The sequence below is a fragment of the Guyanagaster necrorhizus genome, assembly GCF_019112545.1.
Source record: "Guyanagaster necrorhizus MCA 3950 unplaced genomic scaffold BT62scaffold_26, whole genome shotgun sequence".
NCBI lineage: Eukaryota > Fungi > Basidiomycota > Agaricomycetes > Agaricales > Physalacriaceae > Guyanagaster > Guyanagaster necrorhizus.
Genome location: NW_025064905.1, coordinates 182,813 through 198,772, shown reverse-complemented (window position 1 = coordinate 198,772; position 15,960 = coordinate 182,813). Strand labels below are relative to the sequence as shown.

The following is a 15,960-nucleotide window of genomic DNA, read 5'->3' as shown; positions in this document are numbered from 1 at the left end:
ATTCGCTAATGATAAGTATATATATATATACGTACATTGACAGGAGGAGTTACCAGTTTTGTCCTTTAGCGCAATGGACGCAACGAGGTTATAAGCCTCCGCTATAAAAAAACCTTTTAAAAAAAGTTACGTTGACCGACCTGTACAACCTGCATTGGCACCTCTTGGGACTGCAGTTAGTGTCTAATGACGGAAGGAGAGAAATGCACATGCCACGCATGGGATGATCGCATGCCTGCTCCTCGATCTCTATTGCACACAAAACCAAGTTCTGGACTGATTGGTGACTCCTTGTAGCCGATAAAGGCGGAGAGAAGGGGTCCGGATGGGGTGTCTCCGTCATTGCAGCTTTATGCTGAAGTGTTGCCAAAACGACGGCAACGTTCGCAGCCTTGACATATTCCTCGCAAACAGCAGCTGTCTGTATACCGAACGCTGCTTCCATGAATCCACTGGGGGTCTTCGAGGAGCCAACGGATCGTTCCTTGATTTATTGTTTGACTTTTCTGAAACATCTAGACGTCTGGATGCATCCAATAAGTGTCATACAAACGTTGATAATGAGTATCGTTCAGCTCAGGTATGCTAATATAGCCTAAGCATGCTACGAGAGTGGAGAACTGGACGCTACGTGGACGTAGAAGAAAGAAAACTCATCGTTCAACAGCTGAAACAATGAATACTGTACTTCTCCTCATGCTGGTTACCAAGCAGCCATCTACCAACTGCAACGTCCAATATCGTCTGAGGAGACTTCAATGTAGTACGTGGCCTTTTTGAACATATTGGCGATTCTTGGCTGAACGGTGAAGTTGATGACTTGCCCCTGTGGAACAACCGCAACATACCGCAATGCCACCCCCAGCTTATGAAGCTTCTCTACCGCTACTTCCTTTACCCCATGCTGTTGACCAACAGTGGCCTGTACGACATCAATCTGACGTTTCAACTTTTGATGTGAAGAATGGAAAATCACCGCATCAAGGGTGGCCTCGTTCGGCTTTGTCGGTTTGAAGTATGCCGTCAACGTAGGTGAGGCCGTAAGTTTGGTAAGAAGGTCAACAATGTCCTGGAGTTCGTACATACGCTGAGGCACAGCCAGAGGGTAAAGGTGTGCAGTGGACTGCGACTTCGATGTCCTAGTAGTCCAGTGATGATTCGAAGGGCCCCTGGTAGAGACTGATATTAGATGAAGATGCCACGTTTGGCGGTGTGAAGAATGCGGTGTAGGTGCTTGTCAAGGATGTATCCCGCAGATGCTCTGGAACGAGTCGGCATGAAAATGTCAAACTAATGAGCCAAGGTGAAAGCCTTGTCTACGTCTCTACGTAGGCGTTCTTCCAGCAAATCGAAGATATGCCTCGAGGAGGATATCACCAGATTTGCATTTGCACGATCGGAAACATCGGGCCTGACTGTAAGGATCTGATGAGACACTCGCTCGCGAAAGTCAACCCCCAAGATCATCTGGATGCCTAAATATGGATTCTATCTCAAAAAGAGTAAGATAGGCCATTAATGGATTGGATGAGCGTGGCATCATTCTGAAACTGCGACAACAGACGCGCGTTGCGTATTGAGGGTGAATGTGAATAGAAATATTCGAGTTTTGCTTGGATGTTTGCATAGTTCGATTTCACACCGCTCTGCAGCCTAAGACTAAAAGTAAATAGAGGAGTGAGATATATTATGTATGATACATATATTCAATTTCAGATCTCACCAAATTACTGCCTCCTCCCCTGTATTTGGTTCAAAGATAAAAGTATTCACTTGTTGATCGAACTCCTTAACCCAGTGGAACATGGGGGGACGCGTAGATGAGGCGAAAACCACAAAATGGTCTTGCGACTACAGGTAATCGGGAAAGGATGGGATAGCGGCTCTGGAATCGACCAAAAACCAAGTCGTCGGATCTACATTGTATCGGACACTGAACTTCACGAACGTGTCTTTGGGTGCAACCAATTGGGAACCGTTGTCGGTAAGATAATAATATGCATCTTCCGCAAACAGGAACGCCGTGGGAAGGCAAGCCTGTAGGCGCCACAAGAGTAGGATGGCCGAAAACATCAGACAAAAAAATTGAACACATTGAAGCACGCACCAATTCCGGGGTGGCCATGGAACACATATCCCCGAAGTCGATCGGGATTAGATAGTTTGCGTAAAGGCCCAAGAAAAGGGTTTTCTTCAGGGTATCGTTGTATGTGCATATTGTACTCCGCCTGAGAAGTAAGGTGTTTGACCATCCAATGTGTAGCTTCTGCATAATCGTCGCGAAAGAAGATGCCTTCGGGTGGGTTGCAAGTGTCTAGAAAGAGCCGGGAACAGCATTGGACAACGTGAGAAATCCACGCCTTGCGTCTTATTGAGGGTAGTTCTGGGTGTTCGGCAATATCTTCAAGGACAAGCAGTGCTTCCTGCCTGCCCCATAGATTCTTCCATAGGATTTCCCCGTCTGTTTCGATATTGTCTACGTGAGAGACAATTACTTACGAGCCGGGAAAGTTATCACTCTGTAGCACTCACCTGACATTGTCCGATGGAGAAAAGCACCTAATTTCACGGGACTATATCTTGCACAATGTTTGCAAGGGACGGTGAAAGCTGCAGAATCACCTGTGGTAGCAGAACTGTCGTGGTGAGATTTCAAGTTTGCAATTGGCCCTAGAGGTAAAAGAGATGAATCACACTCAAGTGGAAAACGTTTACAAGACGAGGAAGGGCGATGTCACGAGCTTCATCTAGTAATATTACACTCGAATACAAATATAATGTGTACATTGGCAGCAGCGAGGATAGCAAACGCAGGAAATTAAATATAAATCATAAAAAACAGTCCGTTCGTCAATGACGAGCTCGCTTCCTCCGCACTTGGATGTAACCAGAGCCTTCAGCTTCATCATCGCCTCCCTCTGTTGCAGACCCAGCAGTCGCCTCCGCCTCTGCAGCTACCTGTTCCTCATCCTCACTCGTCCGTGCTCTCTTTCGCGACACAGGAACGACATCGTCCAGATCAGATCCAGCTGGTGTCAAAGGTGATTGTGGAGGGGTTTGGTCCCCTGGTCTTGGGGCAACAGGCCTCTCCGTCGCAGTATCATCCTTATCTGTATCAACAGTCGCCGCCGCTTTCTTGGCGGGAGATTTGTTTTTTGATTTGTATGTCGGCCGTGGTCGCGGTCGGGATTTCGATGTCACGATGTTTTCCTCAGCAGTGTCGTCACCGTCGTGGTCACTTTGTTGCTCAGCTGCACGCGCGCGTGCACGAGACGCGGTTGCACGTTGCGGTCGTTTCCGCATTCGAGGTGCTACAGGTGCTCTGTCCTGCTCCGCGTTACGAGCAGCGTCAACAAGATGTTCCACTTCGCTCTCCTCGTCAGTAGTAACCATCGCTGCTGAACCCTTTGCCTTTCCTTTGCCAGCGGCTTTCCGAGTTTTTGTTCCAGGCACTGTTCAAGCAATTAGGGAAATACGGTTGTGTTCAAGTCACCATACCTTTCTCTTTATCCTTTGATGTCAGCCTTCTTTCATACCCACGTTGAGGTTCCCAGACGGACGATGTCGGAGAAACCTCCACCTTGGCCTCAGCTAAGACCTGATCCATATGAGCTTTACTAATGACGAAAGGCAAACATCAGTCAGGTGTCATAAATGGGAGAATAGTACGAACATTTGCAAAGCTTCCCGGCTTTGTATGACACTGAGCATTTGTGTCAACACGCGGAAGCACAGTATCGTCCGTTTCAAAGACTTTTTGTTGTTGTTGCTCTGGTAGGTCGACAGCCGCTTGCCCAACCACGAGATCAGATTTGTATGAATCTGTACTATGTATTCGCTGTCAAGTCGGCGGATGATAGAAAGCTGAATCCCTCGAATAACAAAACAAGACGCCAGCTGTTTCGCAAGCTGAACAGCGTTAGTCTCGTCTCGCACAACGGAATCCAAAATAAGCGTAAATGCCTGGAGACAAAGAATGAGTCTGAATTACTAACACCGAATCGGGATGCGCTGCTACCTCTTGCAGAGCTTGCGTGATAACCAAAGCTACAATGTCACCATCATCATTAAACATGCCTGCTTCCCGTAGAACCTCTACAATGACTTTGGTGCAAAGGTCAAATGTAGGTCCCAAACGGCCATAGTGCGCTAGAAGACTGGCTCCATGGCGAACATGAATTGCACCTGCCCGTATTGCTCGCAAGAAGGTAGACATCACATCAATGAATACATATTCCTCTTCAAGCCGGGCTCGAGAATTAACGTCTTCGTCTAAAGAAGACGTAAAATTTAGCACGTAGAGAGAAGTAATAGGCTCAGAACTTGCCTTCCTTGTCTGTCACCACCGATTTCGCCTTTCCCTTCCCCTTCATTTTGGCCTTCTTAGCAACCTCGTTGTCGTCGCCTGAGTCGACATCGCTGCCATCATCACTCTTATCCTCCTCCTCAGCTCCTTGAGCAATTTCTGCGTATCTCTCGATCTCAGCTTGCACATATCCCGCACATCTATACTGGGCTTCGTCATCCATGGTCAGCGCGACAGTCGCTGTCGATAATTGCGATCCATCCGCGGCAACAGTTTGTGTCGCCGAGAATAGAACATGGAGGTCCAAGAGATTCTTGAATGCCTGTATTTCATTAAGTGGTGAGTCATGGGTTGACATAGCTTGAGCGAAAACATACAGTCCTCTGCACTCCTTCCACCGTATTTGAGTCAGTACCAATCGAATACTCCATTAATTTTTCCAGCAAAACCTCCCGCTGAAGCACCAGGTTCTCTGCATGTCGAACCTCCTCAGTGGAAGGCGAAGGATCTGTGGTAAGTGCCTTTCCTTTCCAGATGATATGCAACGTCAATAAATGCAGCACCTGCTCGATCATCTGCTCGGGCTATCAACGACTTTCCAACGATGATGGATGAAACAATCAAAGACTAACCATTTCTTCTTCCTTATACCCCAGTCGTCCCCGCTCTGCTATGGCGTTCAAAAGATCCCACACCTTACTCTGCTTACCTCCCTCGTCATCTTCGATCCACCCAGTCATGTCTCTTGTTCCTGCAAGTATCCTCAACCGCATACATGTGGACCCAAGGGACAAGGCCTCGTCTTCGTTGAATGATGCTACTTCGATCTCTTCACGACCCGCAAGGGCCGCCCGAAGGACCGACGAGAGCTCGTCTTCCAGCTCGAGAATTTTCGTACTGTTAGTATTGGAGAGAGATGTGGCAGACAGGAGATATGTGATGGTATTTATTGCAAGCGCTAGAATAGCAGGAGACGCATGCGTGAGGAATTGTTTGAGGACGTCGTCCCATAGATTTGAGTAATCCTGATGGGAAAATAAGAATGAGGCTACATTAGAATGGAATAAAACCTACACTGATCGCTCGCATTTCAAGATACAGATCCAAGTTCATAACAGTAGGTAGGACCAGGACATCCTTAATCCGATTCTCGTCTGTCTGATACTTCATGAAAAGGCGCGGGAGACCTTTCATCAAAGCACGAGTGATCTCGTTGGCAACAGCGTCTTCCTCGCCCTACATTTTCGGGTAAGTATATACTCCCATTTGAATTATTCAACACACACCTTCTTACCTCCGACCGCTTCCTTCTTAGTCTTTGCCAAGGAAGCGACCAAAAGCTCAAGCAAGACGCCTTCTTCGACTTCCTCCAGTCTCCAAGATTCATCAACATACACAGACTCGGTTTCATCGTCATCATCCGCGTCCTGTGAGGTCGTGCCTTTACTTTTTGCTGGTTTTCTACCCTTCTTTCCCTTCTTGCTACGCCCATTGGAAGAGGGGCCTTGATCTGTAGACGCAGAATGATCAAGCAGTAACATATCGAGTATTCCTGACCAATCAGTAACAGGGTCCAGTTCATCCCACAAAGCTTCCGCTGCTAAAGCCGTGCGATTCCCACCCCCGGACTTATGTCTTCCCGTAGAAAGTGCTGCAATTTCAGGTCTCGTCCTCGTGCGCTTCGCTTCTGTCTCATCTTCATCTTCATCTTCATCATCACCCAGAACCTTATCCAGAGCTTCACCCCATTTCACCAGTAAAGCCGCGATACCCTTCATTCCTATCCGTTCCTTGTCATCTTTACTCTTGCCGCCCATCTCAACGTCACGCTGCTCCACCCACTCTTCCCAAACACCACGTACAAACCCTGAAACAGCTTTGCGTACCCGCGGTTCCTCACAAAAGACAAGTCCACCTAGTCGCTCTCGCTCTTCCTCCTCGAGCATACCACTCTTTTCGATTTCCTCAAGGACGTTAAGCACACCCACACGAACACCCACGTCCACGTCGGCTTCGGCCATTTCGACGAGACGGGGTTTAAACCGTTCCGTAAAATGGTTAAGAGAGGTGAGAACACCATCAGCGACTGATGATGAGTAGACTATTTGTAGGGCCTTGACAGCGGCTAGACGAGCGTGCGTAGCGGAATCCGAAAGTACCCATCCAACATATCGGAGGTAAGAGGTCGAAAGGAAGTGAGACGGATGTTTCTTGAAGAATATGCCAAGGGAGGTGATGCATTCTGTTCGTATGACGGGATCAAGGTCACGAAACCGATGAACGAAGACGCTACATTTCAATGAGTGCAAGGAATATTCAAAAAAAGATGAGACGTACCCGTCAATGAATTCTTTCAAGAATTCGTCCAATTTGACAGCTCTCCCCTTCACTTCCTTCAGCTTCCCCTCAAGCTCCTTGTCCTTTGCACTGGCTCCTCCCTTTGCTCGGCGCTTCTTCTCGCCTTCTCTCTGTCGGCCGAGTACCTCAACCTCCTTTTCAACGCCTCGCGTAACGTCGCAGAGTGCTGCCTCGACATCGAGGGCAACGGCAGTCGATGTGTGTCGGAAGCTCCGTATTTGGGATGAGCTCATAGCTACAACCCAAGTCTGGAGTGTGGGTATCAGATCCGATGTGTACAGCACACCGAGGTCAGCAGCAGATGATATTAAACGAGCAAAGAATTCGGAAAGATGTGTACGAAACTTCTTAAAAATTGGATTCTTGGAGGTCAAGGGGTAGGTAGGTGATGCTTCCTAGAGACGTGATATAGCGCTTGACAGTCGAAGGAGACAACGAGCGCACCTGTTTGAGACCCTCCGTAAAATGGTCCAGTGCATCAACGACACCATCATAGTCTACCGCCTGATCCTCATCAACTGAGTCGTTGCATCCACAGGACCGCAGAATGAGATTTATTAGCTCGGCTAGCGCGGGTCCAGGTTGCTGCTGGAGAGACTCGAGGAAATCTTCTGCTGTTCCCTGCAAGGCCGCCGACGGGTTCATGATTGCGTCTGAGAAAGCACATTAGGCATTATAGACACGAAAAGGCCCAGACATACTATACAGGGGGTTATCTGAGTTAATTTTCGTGTCCTTAGCAAGCTGCTCCGGGTCGAATAACGCGTCGTCGGGATCTTTAATTTTGCGCCCCCTCTGTGTGCGCGGTTTTTTTGCTGCAGGTTTCATCACCTTTCGCGCTGGCTTTGGCTTCGGTGCATGATATTCCTCTGCCGCATCCTCCTCTACTGCCTCTGCGTCCTCATCAGCATCGCTGTCTGCTGTGCGTTTCCGTTTGCCGATGTTCGTGACTGACAACAGTTAGAGACAATAGTGCGGTTATATCGGGGGCGTCTCACTGGTGTCTATGCGTTTCGGCTGTTTTCTATCACGTTGAGAACGTCGTGGGGCTGCAGGCGACTCATTCTGGGAGGAATCCATGGGAAAACGCGTCGCGTGGTCGCGGTAAACAGGGTAAACAGGAGAGTGGCGCTGTCACGCATGTCACACGAATCATGCACCCGCACCACCGGCATCTCGGCAGATCTCGAAGTCGTCGCAGTTTGACTTTTTACGCCGACGGTGAGCTTCGTTGCCGAAATGTTTCTTATCAAACGACGAAAAAAATAATCTGCTTCTTCTCCTATCAGGTAGTAGTGACCACTGGTACACCTTGGAGACTCCGAGAAATCGTGTCACGTGGTCGCGGTAATCGAAAGTCAGCGTATCGGAATCGGCCGACCCCATAGTCAGTGCGAGCTTTGGTGGACTCCAAAGATGATACAGGCTCTCGTGTTTGATCTCATGGGTACTTGTACCGACTGGCATTCCTCCATACTGTCTGCCTTGGACTCCAAGCCTCCGCTTGCTGATCCACACTCCTTTGCCATGGCCTGGAGGGCAGGTTTCTTTCAGGAAATTCATCGCCGCTTTCAGGTGGGCGATGATCCTGAAGATATCGATGTCACTCATAGGCGAGTACTGGATCGTATTTTGTCAGAACGCAATGTTGGGATGGAGTTTTGGGACGAAGAAACGAGAAATGATCTGGTTCGAAGCTGGCATATTCAACAAGGTACCGAGCTGTGCGGTGCCAGAGAATAGACTTACTCATGAAACTACCACAGCTTGGCCCGACGCAGTCAAAGGCCTTGAGAGGCTGAGGAATAAGTTTTTCGTGTGGGCAAAGAGTGCTGATATGGAAGAACATACTCTAACCATATCTTCGATAGCATCGTCCTGGCCAACGGTACTACACGTCTTCAGCTCGACATCATTAAGTCTTCCCGGCTCCCATTTCATACCCTGTTGTCGTCCCAGCTCTTGAACCTCACGAAAGTACGCACTTAAATAGAAATGCTTCACGATTCTTTTTGACTCTTAGATCATGATGACAGCCCGATCCAAAAATTTACCAGAAAGCAATAAATTTTCTCGATCTCAAGCCCGAGGAATGTCTCATGGTCGCTTCCCATGCCTATGATTTGAGAGCTGCTGCAAGGACGTGGGTTAAATCTCACCACGAATGTCCAAGTACAATGCTTACTGTCTTTCCACAGTGGGATGAAAACAGCCTATATCCACCGATCTACTGAGGATCCAGAGGAAGATATAGACCACTTGAGACAGACTTTTGACTTTTTTGTTGAAGGGACAGACGGAAGCGATATCAGTGGGTTGGTTAAATTGGCAAACATCTTACAGACATGACTGCTGCTGGAGATTGCCGAAACAGAGAGTGACGGTAAAGCTGAAGCTGAGGATAAGGATAAGAGTGGAGACACTGAGGAAGCAGACAATAAAGAAGACGGTATCGAAGATGCTCCCACGCCATCCAGCGAGATCCGTTCCATAAAACGAGGATAGAGTGCCAGCGTTCCTGCAGCTTCGGCGTCAGCGCGGTGCGGACGTCAGGCTTCCGAGGCTCGCCATATTACTTCCATCGGAGTCCTCTTGCGTTCAAACTAAATGCGACACAGCCAGGAAAAGAATGTCATTGGACAGACAAACGTTACTCTCATCCCGCCTTATTCTCGTACTTGCCTGCACTGACCACGCGTGGGTTCCTTGGATCGCTAAGTCGGATACACAGCGAACGCGAAGTCGATTGGAAGTCGACGACGATGCCAACCTGTGCTTTGGGGGACCAAGCCTGGAAATATGGCTTGGGTCGATACAGTTATGGAACCTCACATAGAGGACGAGAATTCGCATGAACGAGAACGGATACTAAGCTAGGCTGATGAACTTAATGTTTCGACTGGTATGACCGTTGATTGACTCAACGTATCGATAAGTATGGCCATTATGGGCAAATATACACGCCTCACTCTCGTCCTTCTTTGCCCTGACTACTGGTGGAAGTGCCAGCTTGTCCAGATTCCTTGAAGTACCCGCCTGTTTCAAGGAAAGTTCGTATATGGTCGTATTTCGTACCACTCATCTACATCCGCCGCCTTTCGAACTTTTTACAATAACGGAAGATTCTGCAGCTTCGGTTCCAGCGACTAGGGCCAACCACAGAGGGCGACGTTAAATAGACGGAGGTTCGGGTGCATATCGTGGGTAGAGAAAAACAAGCTCCTGGGACGGGTAAATTGCTCTTCCCCAGGTCAATCTTATTTACGCCCGAGTAGGTAGTTGCATTCGCAATTTCAAGAGCTATTGATCGGGTGAGGTCAGATAATAATTCCGCCGTCATCTCATTAGAAGGAATCATTTATAATAACTCAAATCGTCAATCATTTCGAGGGACAAAAATAAAGCCAGACGACTAAGTGGATTGGCATATATCGGTAGGAGCCTGCGTTTTGAAACAAAGTCAGGTAAATTTTGATAAAGGTATGGTCAATAGTGTCCATCTACATGTTGCGAGATAGGAAATCTGAATGTCAATGATAATGGTACAAGTAAAGGTGATGAAGGTGATGAAATCAGCCCACCCTCCACACCTCCACCCCCACACACTCAAATGGTACCATCCCTCTTACGCTATTCCCCGGAGAACACAAAGGCTCATTCGAAAATGTCGGACATGGTGCCGACGAACCCTCCAACAGATTCCCATCAATGTATAACCCATACGCTCCATCCCCTCCCCCAAAGCTCATGTAGTCAGGCTCGCACAATGCAACATAACCATTTCGTCCTGTCCATTTAAAGACGGACAGTTCATTGCCAGAATAGCGCCACAGAAAACTACAGAGGAATATGTGAGAAGGGAAGAGAAGGAAACGGAAGGACACACGATTCGCCACTTCCATAGTGTCCTTTTCCCCTGCTCTGTCGTATCCCATCACTTACAAACGCACCAAAAACGGTATCTCCATCGTCCTTGAACACAACAAGCGCACCACACGGCTTCAGCTGCTCACATCGCGTGTAAAGGGTGTTGAGTGATATGCCATGCTGGTCCAGAGAGTAGAGGAGTGACCATGAGCGAGGGAGGCGGGAGAGAGCGGGAAGATGAACTCGAACCTACACCTGCTTAGCAAATATACGTAGAGCCAAGAGTAATGGTGCAAACTTACCATGTTGGCTAGGTGCACATCTAATACACTCACAGTTCCCTCCCTTCTTCCCTTCAAATCAATGTAGAGAGCTTTTTTCTCGATAACCACTCCTGTACCACAGTCATAGCTTTCCCCACCGTACCCTGGTGCTCCTGTGGGTGGGATATAGACGACAGACGATGCTTCTGATGCGTTGCCATGCGGCGCGAAGGGGGTCTTGTGCGAGATATTCACAGGCACAGAGGGATGTGGATGCTCATGATGTGGTGGCTCTGCAAGGTGATACAGGGAATCTATCCTACGGAGAGAATTCATCCAGCGCGACGGACGGGACTGGGAGTCATCAGCAGGCGGTGGAGAAGAGACAGAGGACGTGGACGCTATGGGAGGTGCCGGCATTGCCACAGAAAGAGTCGGCGAGCGCGTAGGTGAATGATGGCGGTGTCGAGACGACGTGTTCGACACCGGCGACAATGACGGTCTTGATGAAGGATCCACGGACATGAGCGTGCCTGTAGGAACTTGGAAGGACAGGATTACTCAGCGGATGCCGGTCCGACTTGCCATTCAAGGATTGGCCAATTTTTTCTCCGTCTTAGTATACTCCATCATGTGTGGTCTCCATTCTCTACCACCCCCAAGCAAGAAAAGGAAACTTAACAATGATTCCAAGGTCCTGCAATCGATTCAGGATACTGAGCACCATCTTACCCGTGCAGTCACAAACAATGGAACTCTGAATCCATTAGCCGACCTTCTGGATCTCACTTGCTCACGGAAGGATTCTCAGGAGGTTTCGAAGGGTATATATGCGCTGTATCGAGTCTTCGTGCTTGTGATAGGTAACGGGAAGTTGTCGGTTTCTGGTGATGAGAGCACAAAGACTGTCAAAGCCTGGCTTTGGGACCGAATGAACAACTATGTCAATTTTCTCGTGGGATTGCTGAAGGACGAGGAAAAATCCTTGAGAGTACGTAGCTCCTTCTATACCACAAAATTTATCTGACCGTCCTCATAGGTATCGGCTCTTCAAATTCTCTTCTCTCTGCAAAAGCATTTGTCCAGCGCGGCCACCAAGTATTCGAGTACTTCAGTACCGCAATTCCACATCTCTCACTTCCGAAAAATTGTTTCTGGACTTTTGTTATGCCCTTCGTCTCCTCGCAAATTCTCGCCGGCTTCAGACACGCACGTCGACGCCGACGTTCTACAGGTCTTTCATGACACTTGGTTCAGCGTGCATGACGATATTCGATGGTTTTTTTTACGAGAAGCAGGGTGTGTAAACATTGCTCGTCATTGAAATTTCACCTTATTGACTCACCGTTAGGACACTGTTGACTACGACATCGTCTAGAGAGCACCCACAGCTCCTCATCAACCTTCTGCGAATCCTCGAAGATCTCACCACATTCCCCACCGAATCTTCGGAGCTGAATGCTTGGTGGGTAACGGAACTTGGCGCTCAGCCACCAAAGCCAAAAGTCGCGAAGAGGCGAGAGGGTGAAGATGACGGCGACGACGAACCACTCGGAGACGCGCCTGAGGGCGACTGGCGGAAGTTTTTCGACGATGATAAGACGGCAAAAGATACCAGTAAGGCCAAAACGCCGGGCGTGCGTGTGCATACGTTGACCATACATCAATCTCTTCATTCACTCCCTTCACATCGTGCGGTCTTTACTAGGACCTGGCTAGAGCTTCTTTCTCGTTTGTCTGTTGCAAATGATACAACAGCAACAAAAGCCGTCGCGACCCGTGTATTGAATATCATGCATCGGGGTATCATGCCCCATTTGACGAGACCTGTGCTAGTGATGGACTGGATTGGTGCATGCGTAGACTATGGTTCGTTTGACGGCTATTCGAGGGTATCTTGATACTCATGGCTGTTCTAGGTCGTACCGTGGGCCTGTTGGCGTTGAATGCATTGTTCGTATTGATCAAGGAGTATAACCTGTGGGTGATTCTCTCTGTTCGTCTACCATCATTGCTTATTATTTATAAGTGACTACCCTTCCTTTTATACACGTCTCTACGCGTTCCTAGACCGCAATCTTCTCCATCTCAAATATCGCGCTCGTTTTTTCCGAATGACAGAATTGTTCCTTAGTTCTACGTACGTTGAAGGTTACTTTAGTATTCTTCTTTTTTGCTAATGTGTGCTAGACATCTTCCTGCGACACTCCTAGCATCGTTTATCAAACGTCTGGCACGCCTGTCTCTTTTTGCACCTCCTGCTGGAGTCATCATTCTAATACCCTTCACTTATAACATCCTCAAGCGTCATCCTGCGTTGATGGTCATGATTAACCGGACAGATATGGATGGGTCGGAAGGTAACGTTATCCCCTGCGTCTATTTCAGTTGACTTATTATTGCGTAGATCCTTTTTTGCCTGCGGAGCCAAATCCATTGAGCACAAATGCCCTCTCCAGTTCTCTCTGGGAACTCCAATCACACCAATCACATTACCACTCTGGCGTCTCGACTCTGGTGAAGGTCTTCTCCGAGGTATTTACCAAGCCTGGCTTTTCCATGGAAGATTTCCTAGACCACACATACGGAACAGTAAGTTGATGCAGGTGTGATGGCTCAGGCAATGATTACTGATCTCCAAAGCTCTACGATGCAGAGGCGAATCGGAAAATCAAAAAGGAGCCGGCGCTTGGAGTGTCTTTGGAATTGGGAGACCAAAAGAAGACTGCGGCGAAGGTCTTTGGTACTAGCGAAGCGGATGATGTTGAGGAAGATGTGATAAATAGTTTCTGGACATTTGGAGTGTAGTATGATAGATGGAGCAATGGTGTCAACTAGTTCATTTTCCGAACTCTTAAGATAATTCGATGCCGGTAATTCTTGTCGTCCAAATATCACAACTTTCCATGCATAAAACGCCTAATCGTCTGAACTAAAAAATGGATCTATAGATCGCGGCTGTGCCAATGTTTTTCCTGGAAGTCTATGGCGTCAGTGACTCGAAGAAAATTATTTCGGCCGAAGCCCCAAGAATGCATCTCTTCACCAACGATGAAGTACTTTTCCACCCGAGGAGGCGACCAGGAGCTGTCCTTTGAAGAGGTCAGTCGGATATCGTCACCGTCGCTCTTTTATATTTTCTCTTACCTTTGTTCCTATTAGACTGTCCTTACTGGGCTCGCTCCGAACGGTGGCCTCTACATCCCGGTCGAAATTCCCTCACTTCCCTCAAACTGGGAAACGGAATGGAAGGATTACTCATTCGTGGACCTCTCTGTTGCCATACTGTCGCTCTACATCTCTCGTGAAGAGATCTCCGAGTTGGAACTTCGGGATCTCGTTGCAAAGTCGTACGCTGGGTTCAGGCACCCCTATGTGACTCCGTTGAGGAAACTGGGCGAGAAGAAGTATGTGTTGGAGCTGTGGCATGGGCCGACATGGGCATTCAAGGATGTTGCGTTGCAGTTACTTGGGAACCTGTTTGAATTTTTCTTAAAGAGGAGGAATGCTAGGCGTATGGATGGCGGAACCGATAAATTGACTGTGGTAGGTGCGACAAGTGGGGATACGGGGAGGTACGACGTGATTCGCTTGTAGCAAGCCAAGATACTGATTTCCTCCCCAGCGCAGCGATTTACGGTCTACGAAATAAAGCTAATATTTCGATATTCATTCTACATCCTAAAGGACGAGTCTCGCCCATCCAGGAGGCTCAGATGACGACCGTCACCGATGCCAACGTACACAATCTAGCCGTCAAAGGGACATTTGACGATTGCCAGGATATCGTTAAATCCCTCTTCTCCGACATCCAATTCAATGCTACCCATCACCTCGGCGCCGTCAACTCCATCAACTGGGCCCGGATCCTCGCACAGACAGTCTACTACTTCCTCGCATACTTCCATTTGCGCAAGGAGATACAGAGTGAGGTGCAGTTCGTTGTCCCAACAGGGAACTTTGGTGATATCCTCGCGGGGTACTACGCGAAGCGCATGGGGCTTCCCATGTCGGCCCATCTGGGTGTCGCAACCAACGCTAATGATATATTGGCACGGTTTTGGAAAACCGGACGGTACGAAAAGGTGGATTCATCACCGGAATTGCCAGTGTCAGACGGCAAGCAGGGAACTCAGGACGCTAGTGGGGTCAAGGAGACGCTCAGCCCTGCGATGGATATTCTCATTTCGAGCAACTTTGAGAGGTTGTTGTGGTACCTGGCCTTCGAAACTGTGGAAGATGCTTCTGATGTCAACGTGAGAAGGGCAAAAGCCGGAGATATCGTCGATGGATGGATGTTGAAGATGAAGAAGGATGGTAAGGTAGAGGTGCCCGTGACGGTTTTGGAGTTTGCAAGGAGAGACTTCTGTGCCGAACGGGTCAGTGACGAACAGGTATACTTCTTCCCTTTAATCTCGTCCGCCTGTACTCACTGTTACTATTACAGACACTAGAGACGATCAAGTCTCAGTTCTTGGGATCGCCTTCATATGTTGTGGACCCTCATACCGCTGTCGGGTTGACCGCAGCTGCAAGGATGGCGAACTATAAGTACGGTGAACCGATGTTCCCATTTATTCATCTCTGATATCTTCTACAGCTCGCTTTCTACCGTCCAAATCATCCTGTCTACTGCCCATCCTGCCAAGTTCTCAGAAGCGGTGTCGCAGGCTTTACAGGGTTCCTCCCAGTTCGACTTTAATCGGGATGTCATGCCTGAGGAGTTCAAGGGTTTACTGCAAAAAGACCGTCGTGTTATTGACGTCGAGAGACCAGATGTTGAGTTGGTCAAAAAGGTTATTGAGGGATATGTATAAGTGAGGCAGTTGCATCAAAAGGTTGGAGAGGAACTGGAGAAGATGTGTCAAACTTGAATATCATAGACAAATCGTTTGAATACGGCACGACTTATTAAGAGAGGGCCCGTATTCAATCGAAACAGAGCCCTTGTTTCCTCTTACTGCGTCTTGTAGCATGATATGTATGGTCTCGTACAGGTATGGAGGACTCATCGAATACCTCAATATATTGCACCAGGATCTCGTTCGGGTTACACTAGGAGAGAATGGAGTTACATAATGCCAGCCCTCATGTTTCCCCCATCCTAGTTGATTCATAGAGAATTAGGAATGAAATTGCAGCCTTAAAAAATGGTGACGCCTGACA

General features: G+C 48.3%; 8 protein-coding genes across 8 annotated transcripts in view; 4 read left to right on the top strand and 4 right to left on the bottom strand.

Annotated features, from left to right (window-relative positions):
* The window catches only part of BT62DRAFT_1078928 (uncharacterized protein), a gene marked incomplete at its 5' end in the record, with an annotated part of 5,813 nt that extends 5,757 nt beyond the window's left edge, over positions 1 to 56 (top strand). The window contains one exon of the mRNA XM_043179434.1: positions 1 to 56.
* A 662-nt stretch (positions 57 to 718) lies between these two features.
* On the bottom strand, positions 719 to 1,467 carry BT62DRAFT_1009824 (uncharacterized protein; the record flags this gene model as incomplete). Its single annotated transcript, XM_043177584.1, has 3 exons — positions 719 to 1,129; positions 1,203 to 1,261; positions 1,329 to 1,467. The coding sequence occupies 3 exons, from the start codon at positions 1,465 to 1,467 to the stop codon at positions 719 to 721; spliced, it is 609 nt and encodes a 202-aa protein (XP_043036325.1).
* BT62DRAFT_359184 (uncharacterized protein) lies at positions 1,405 to 2,725 on the bottom strand. The gene is made up of 4 exons (XM_043180618.1): positions 2,533 to 2,725; positions 2,108 to 2,476; positions 1,724 to 2,037; positions 1,405 to 1,659 (listed from the first exon to the last, which is right to left on the bottom strand). The coding sequence occupies exons 1-3, from the start codon at positions 2,537 to 2,539 to the stop codon at positions 1,790 to 1,792; spliced, it is 624 nt and encodes a 207-aa protein (XP_043036324.1). The 5' UTR covers positions 2,540 to 2,725; the 3' UTR covers positions 1,405 to 1,659; positions 1,724 to 1,789.
* Positions 2,726 to 2,734: 9 nt separating this feature from the next.
* On the bottom strand, positions 2,735 to 7,788 carry BT62DRAFT_935557 (uncharacterized protein). The gene is made up of 13 exons (XM_043186970.1): positions 7,663 to 7,788; positions 7,366 to 7,614; positions 7,109 to 7,317; positions 6,644 to 7,059; positions 5,593 to 6,595; positions 5,381 to 5,542; positions 4,939 to 5,331; positions 4,684 to 4,881; positions 4,328 to 4,628; positions 4,019 to 4,272; positions 3,674 to 3,963; positions 3,499 to 3,617; positions 2,735 to 3,452 (listed from the first exon to the last, which is right to left on the bottom strand). The coding sequence occupies exons 1-13, from the start codon at positions 7,742 to 7,744 to the stop codon at positions 2,851 to 2,853; spliced, it is 4,278 nt and encodes a 1,425-aa protein (XP_043036323.1). The 5' UTR covers positions 7,745 to 7,788; the 3' UTR covers positions 2,735 to 2,850.
* A 319-nt stretch (positions 7,789 to 8,107) lies between these two features.
* Positions 8,108 to 9,013, top strand: BT62DRAFT_904745 (haloacid dehalogenase; the record flags this gene model as incomplete). Its single annotated transcript, XM_043183576.1, has 5 exons — positions 8,108 to 8,378; positions 8,431 to 8,482; positions 8,536 to 8,641; positions 8,701 to 8,807; positions 8,863 to 9,013. The coding sequence occupies 5 exons, from the start codon at positions 8,108 to 8,110 to the stop codon at positions 9,011 to 9,013; spliced, it is 687 nt and encodes a 228-aa protein (XP_043036322.1).
* Positions 9,014 to 10,051: 1,038 nt separating this feature from the next.
* BT62DRAFT_935556 (TLD-domain-containing protein) lies at positions 10,052 to 11,355 on the bottom strand. Its single transcript, XM_043186969.1, has 3 exons — positions 10,834 to 11,355; positions 10,551 to 10,780; positions 10,052 to 10,501 (listed from the first exon to the last, which is right to left on the bottom strand). Exons 1-3 carry the CDS (start codon positions 11,317 to 11,319, stop codon positions 10,237 to 10,239), a joined length of 981 nt encoding a protein of 326 aa, XP_043036321.1. The 5' UTR covers positions 11,320 to 11,355; the 3' UTR covers positions 10,052 to 10,236.
* Positions 11,356 to 11,418: 63 nt separating this feature from the next.
* Positions 11,419 to 13,663, top strand: BT62DRAFT_954226 (ribosome biogenesis protein Noc4). Its single transcript, XM_043188301.1, has 8 exons — positions 11,419 to 11,785; positions 11,834 to 12,093; positions 12,146 to 12,663; positions 12,714 to 12,774; positions 12,824 to 12,934; positions 12,985 to 13,154; positions 13,202 to 13,386; positions 13,438 to 13,663. Exons 1-8 carry the CDS (start codon positions 11,426 to 11,428, stop codon positions 13,600 to 13,602), a joined length of 1,830 nt encoding a protein of 609 aa, XP_043036320.1. The 5' UTR covers positions 11,419 to 11,425; the 3' UTR covers positions 13,603 to 13,663.
* Positions 13,664 to 13,821: 158 nt separating this feature from the next.
* Positions 13,822 to 15,892, top strand: BT62DRAFT_973088 (tryptophan synthase beta subunit-like PLP-dependent enzyme). Its single transcript, XM_043189099.1, has 5 exons — positions 13,822 to 13,896; positions 13,957 to 14,369; positions 14,420 to 15,188; positions 15,242 to 15,345; positions 15,395 to 15,892. The coding sequence occupies exons 1-5, from the start codon at positions 13,846 to 13,848 to the stop codon at positions 15,609 to 15,611; spliced, it is 1,554 nt and encodes a 517-aa protein (XP_043036319.1). The 5' UTR covers positions 13,822 to 13,845; the 3' UTR covers positions 15,612 to 15,892.
* Positions 15,893 to 15,960: the final 68 nt, after the last annotated feature.

Bases quoted from the DNA above. Each gene is read 5' to 3' on its own strand.
- BT62DRAFT_935556 (XM_043186969.1), bottom strand. From the start codon at position 11,319: ATGTCCGTGGATCCTTCATCAAGACCGTCATTGTCGCCGGTGTCGAAC. The intron at 10,781-10,833 runs GTAAGTTTGCAC...AAGCAGGTGTAG, and splicing joins ATGTGCACCTAGCCAACATG to GTTCGAGTTCATCTTCCCGC. The intron at 10,502-10,550 runs GTGTGTCCTTCC...ATTCCTCTGTAG, and splicing joins CACTATGGAAGTGGCGAATC to TTTTCTGTGGCGCTATTCTG.
- BT62DRAFT_359184 (XM_043180618.1), bottom strand. The intron at 2,038-2,107 runs GTGCGTGCTTCA...TGGCGCCTACAG, and splicing joins CCATGGCCACCCCGGAATTG to GCTTGCCTTCCCACGGCGTT.
- BT62DRAFT_935557 (XM_043186970.1), bottom strand. From the start codon at position 7,744: ATGGATTCCTCCCAGAATGAGTCGCCTGCAGCCCCACGACGTTCTCAA. The intron at 4,629-4,683 runs GTATGTTTTCGC...AATGAAATACAG, and splicing joins TGGAAGGAGTGCAGAGGACT to GCATTCAAGAATCTCTTGGA. The intron at 3,618-3,673 runs GTTCGTACTATT...TTTCGTCATTAG, and splicing joins AGCCGGGAAGCTTTGCAAAT to TAAAGCTCATATGGATCAGG.
- BT62DRAFT_954226 (XM_043188301.1), top strand. From the start codon at position 11,426: ATGTGTGGTCTCCATTCTCTACCACCCCCAAGCAAGAAAAGGAAACTT. The intron at 12,094-12,145 runs GTGTGTAAACAT...ACTCACCGTTAG, and splicing joins TTTTTTTTACGAGAAGCAGG to GACACTGTTGACTACGACAT. The intron at 13,387-13,437 runs GTAAGTTGATGC...TGATCTCCAAAG, and splicing joins TAGACCACACATACGGAACA to CTCTACGATGCAGAGGCGAA.
- BT62DRAFT_973088 (XM_043189099.1), top strand. From the start codon at position 13,846: ATGAAGTACTTTTCCACCCGAGGAGGCGACCAGGAGCTGTCCTTTGAA. The intron at 13,897-13,956 runs GTCAGTCGGATA...TGTTCCTATTAG, and splicing joins AGGAGCTGTCCTTTGAAGAG to ACTGTCCTTACTGGGCTCGC. The intron at 15,346-15,394 runs GTACGGTGAACC...TATCTTCTACAG, and splicing joins GCAAGGATGGCGAACTATAA to CTCGCTTTCTACCGTCCAAA.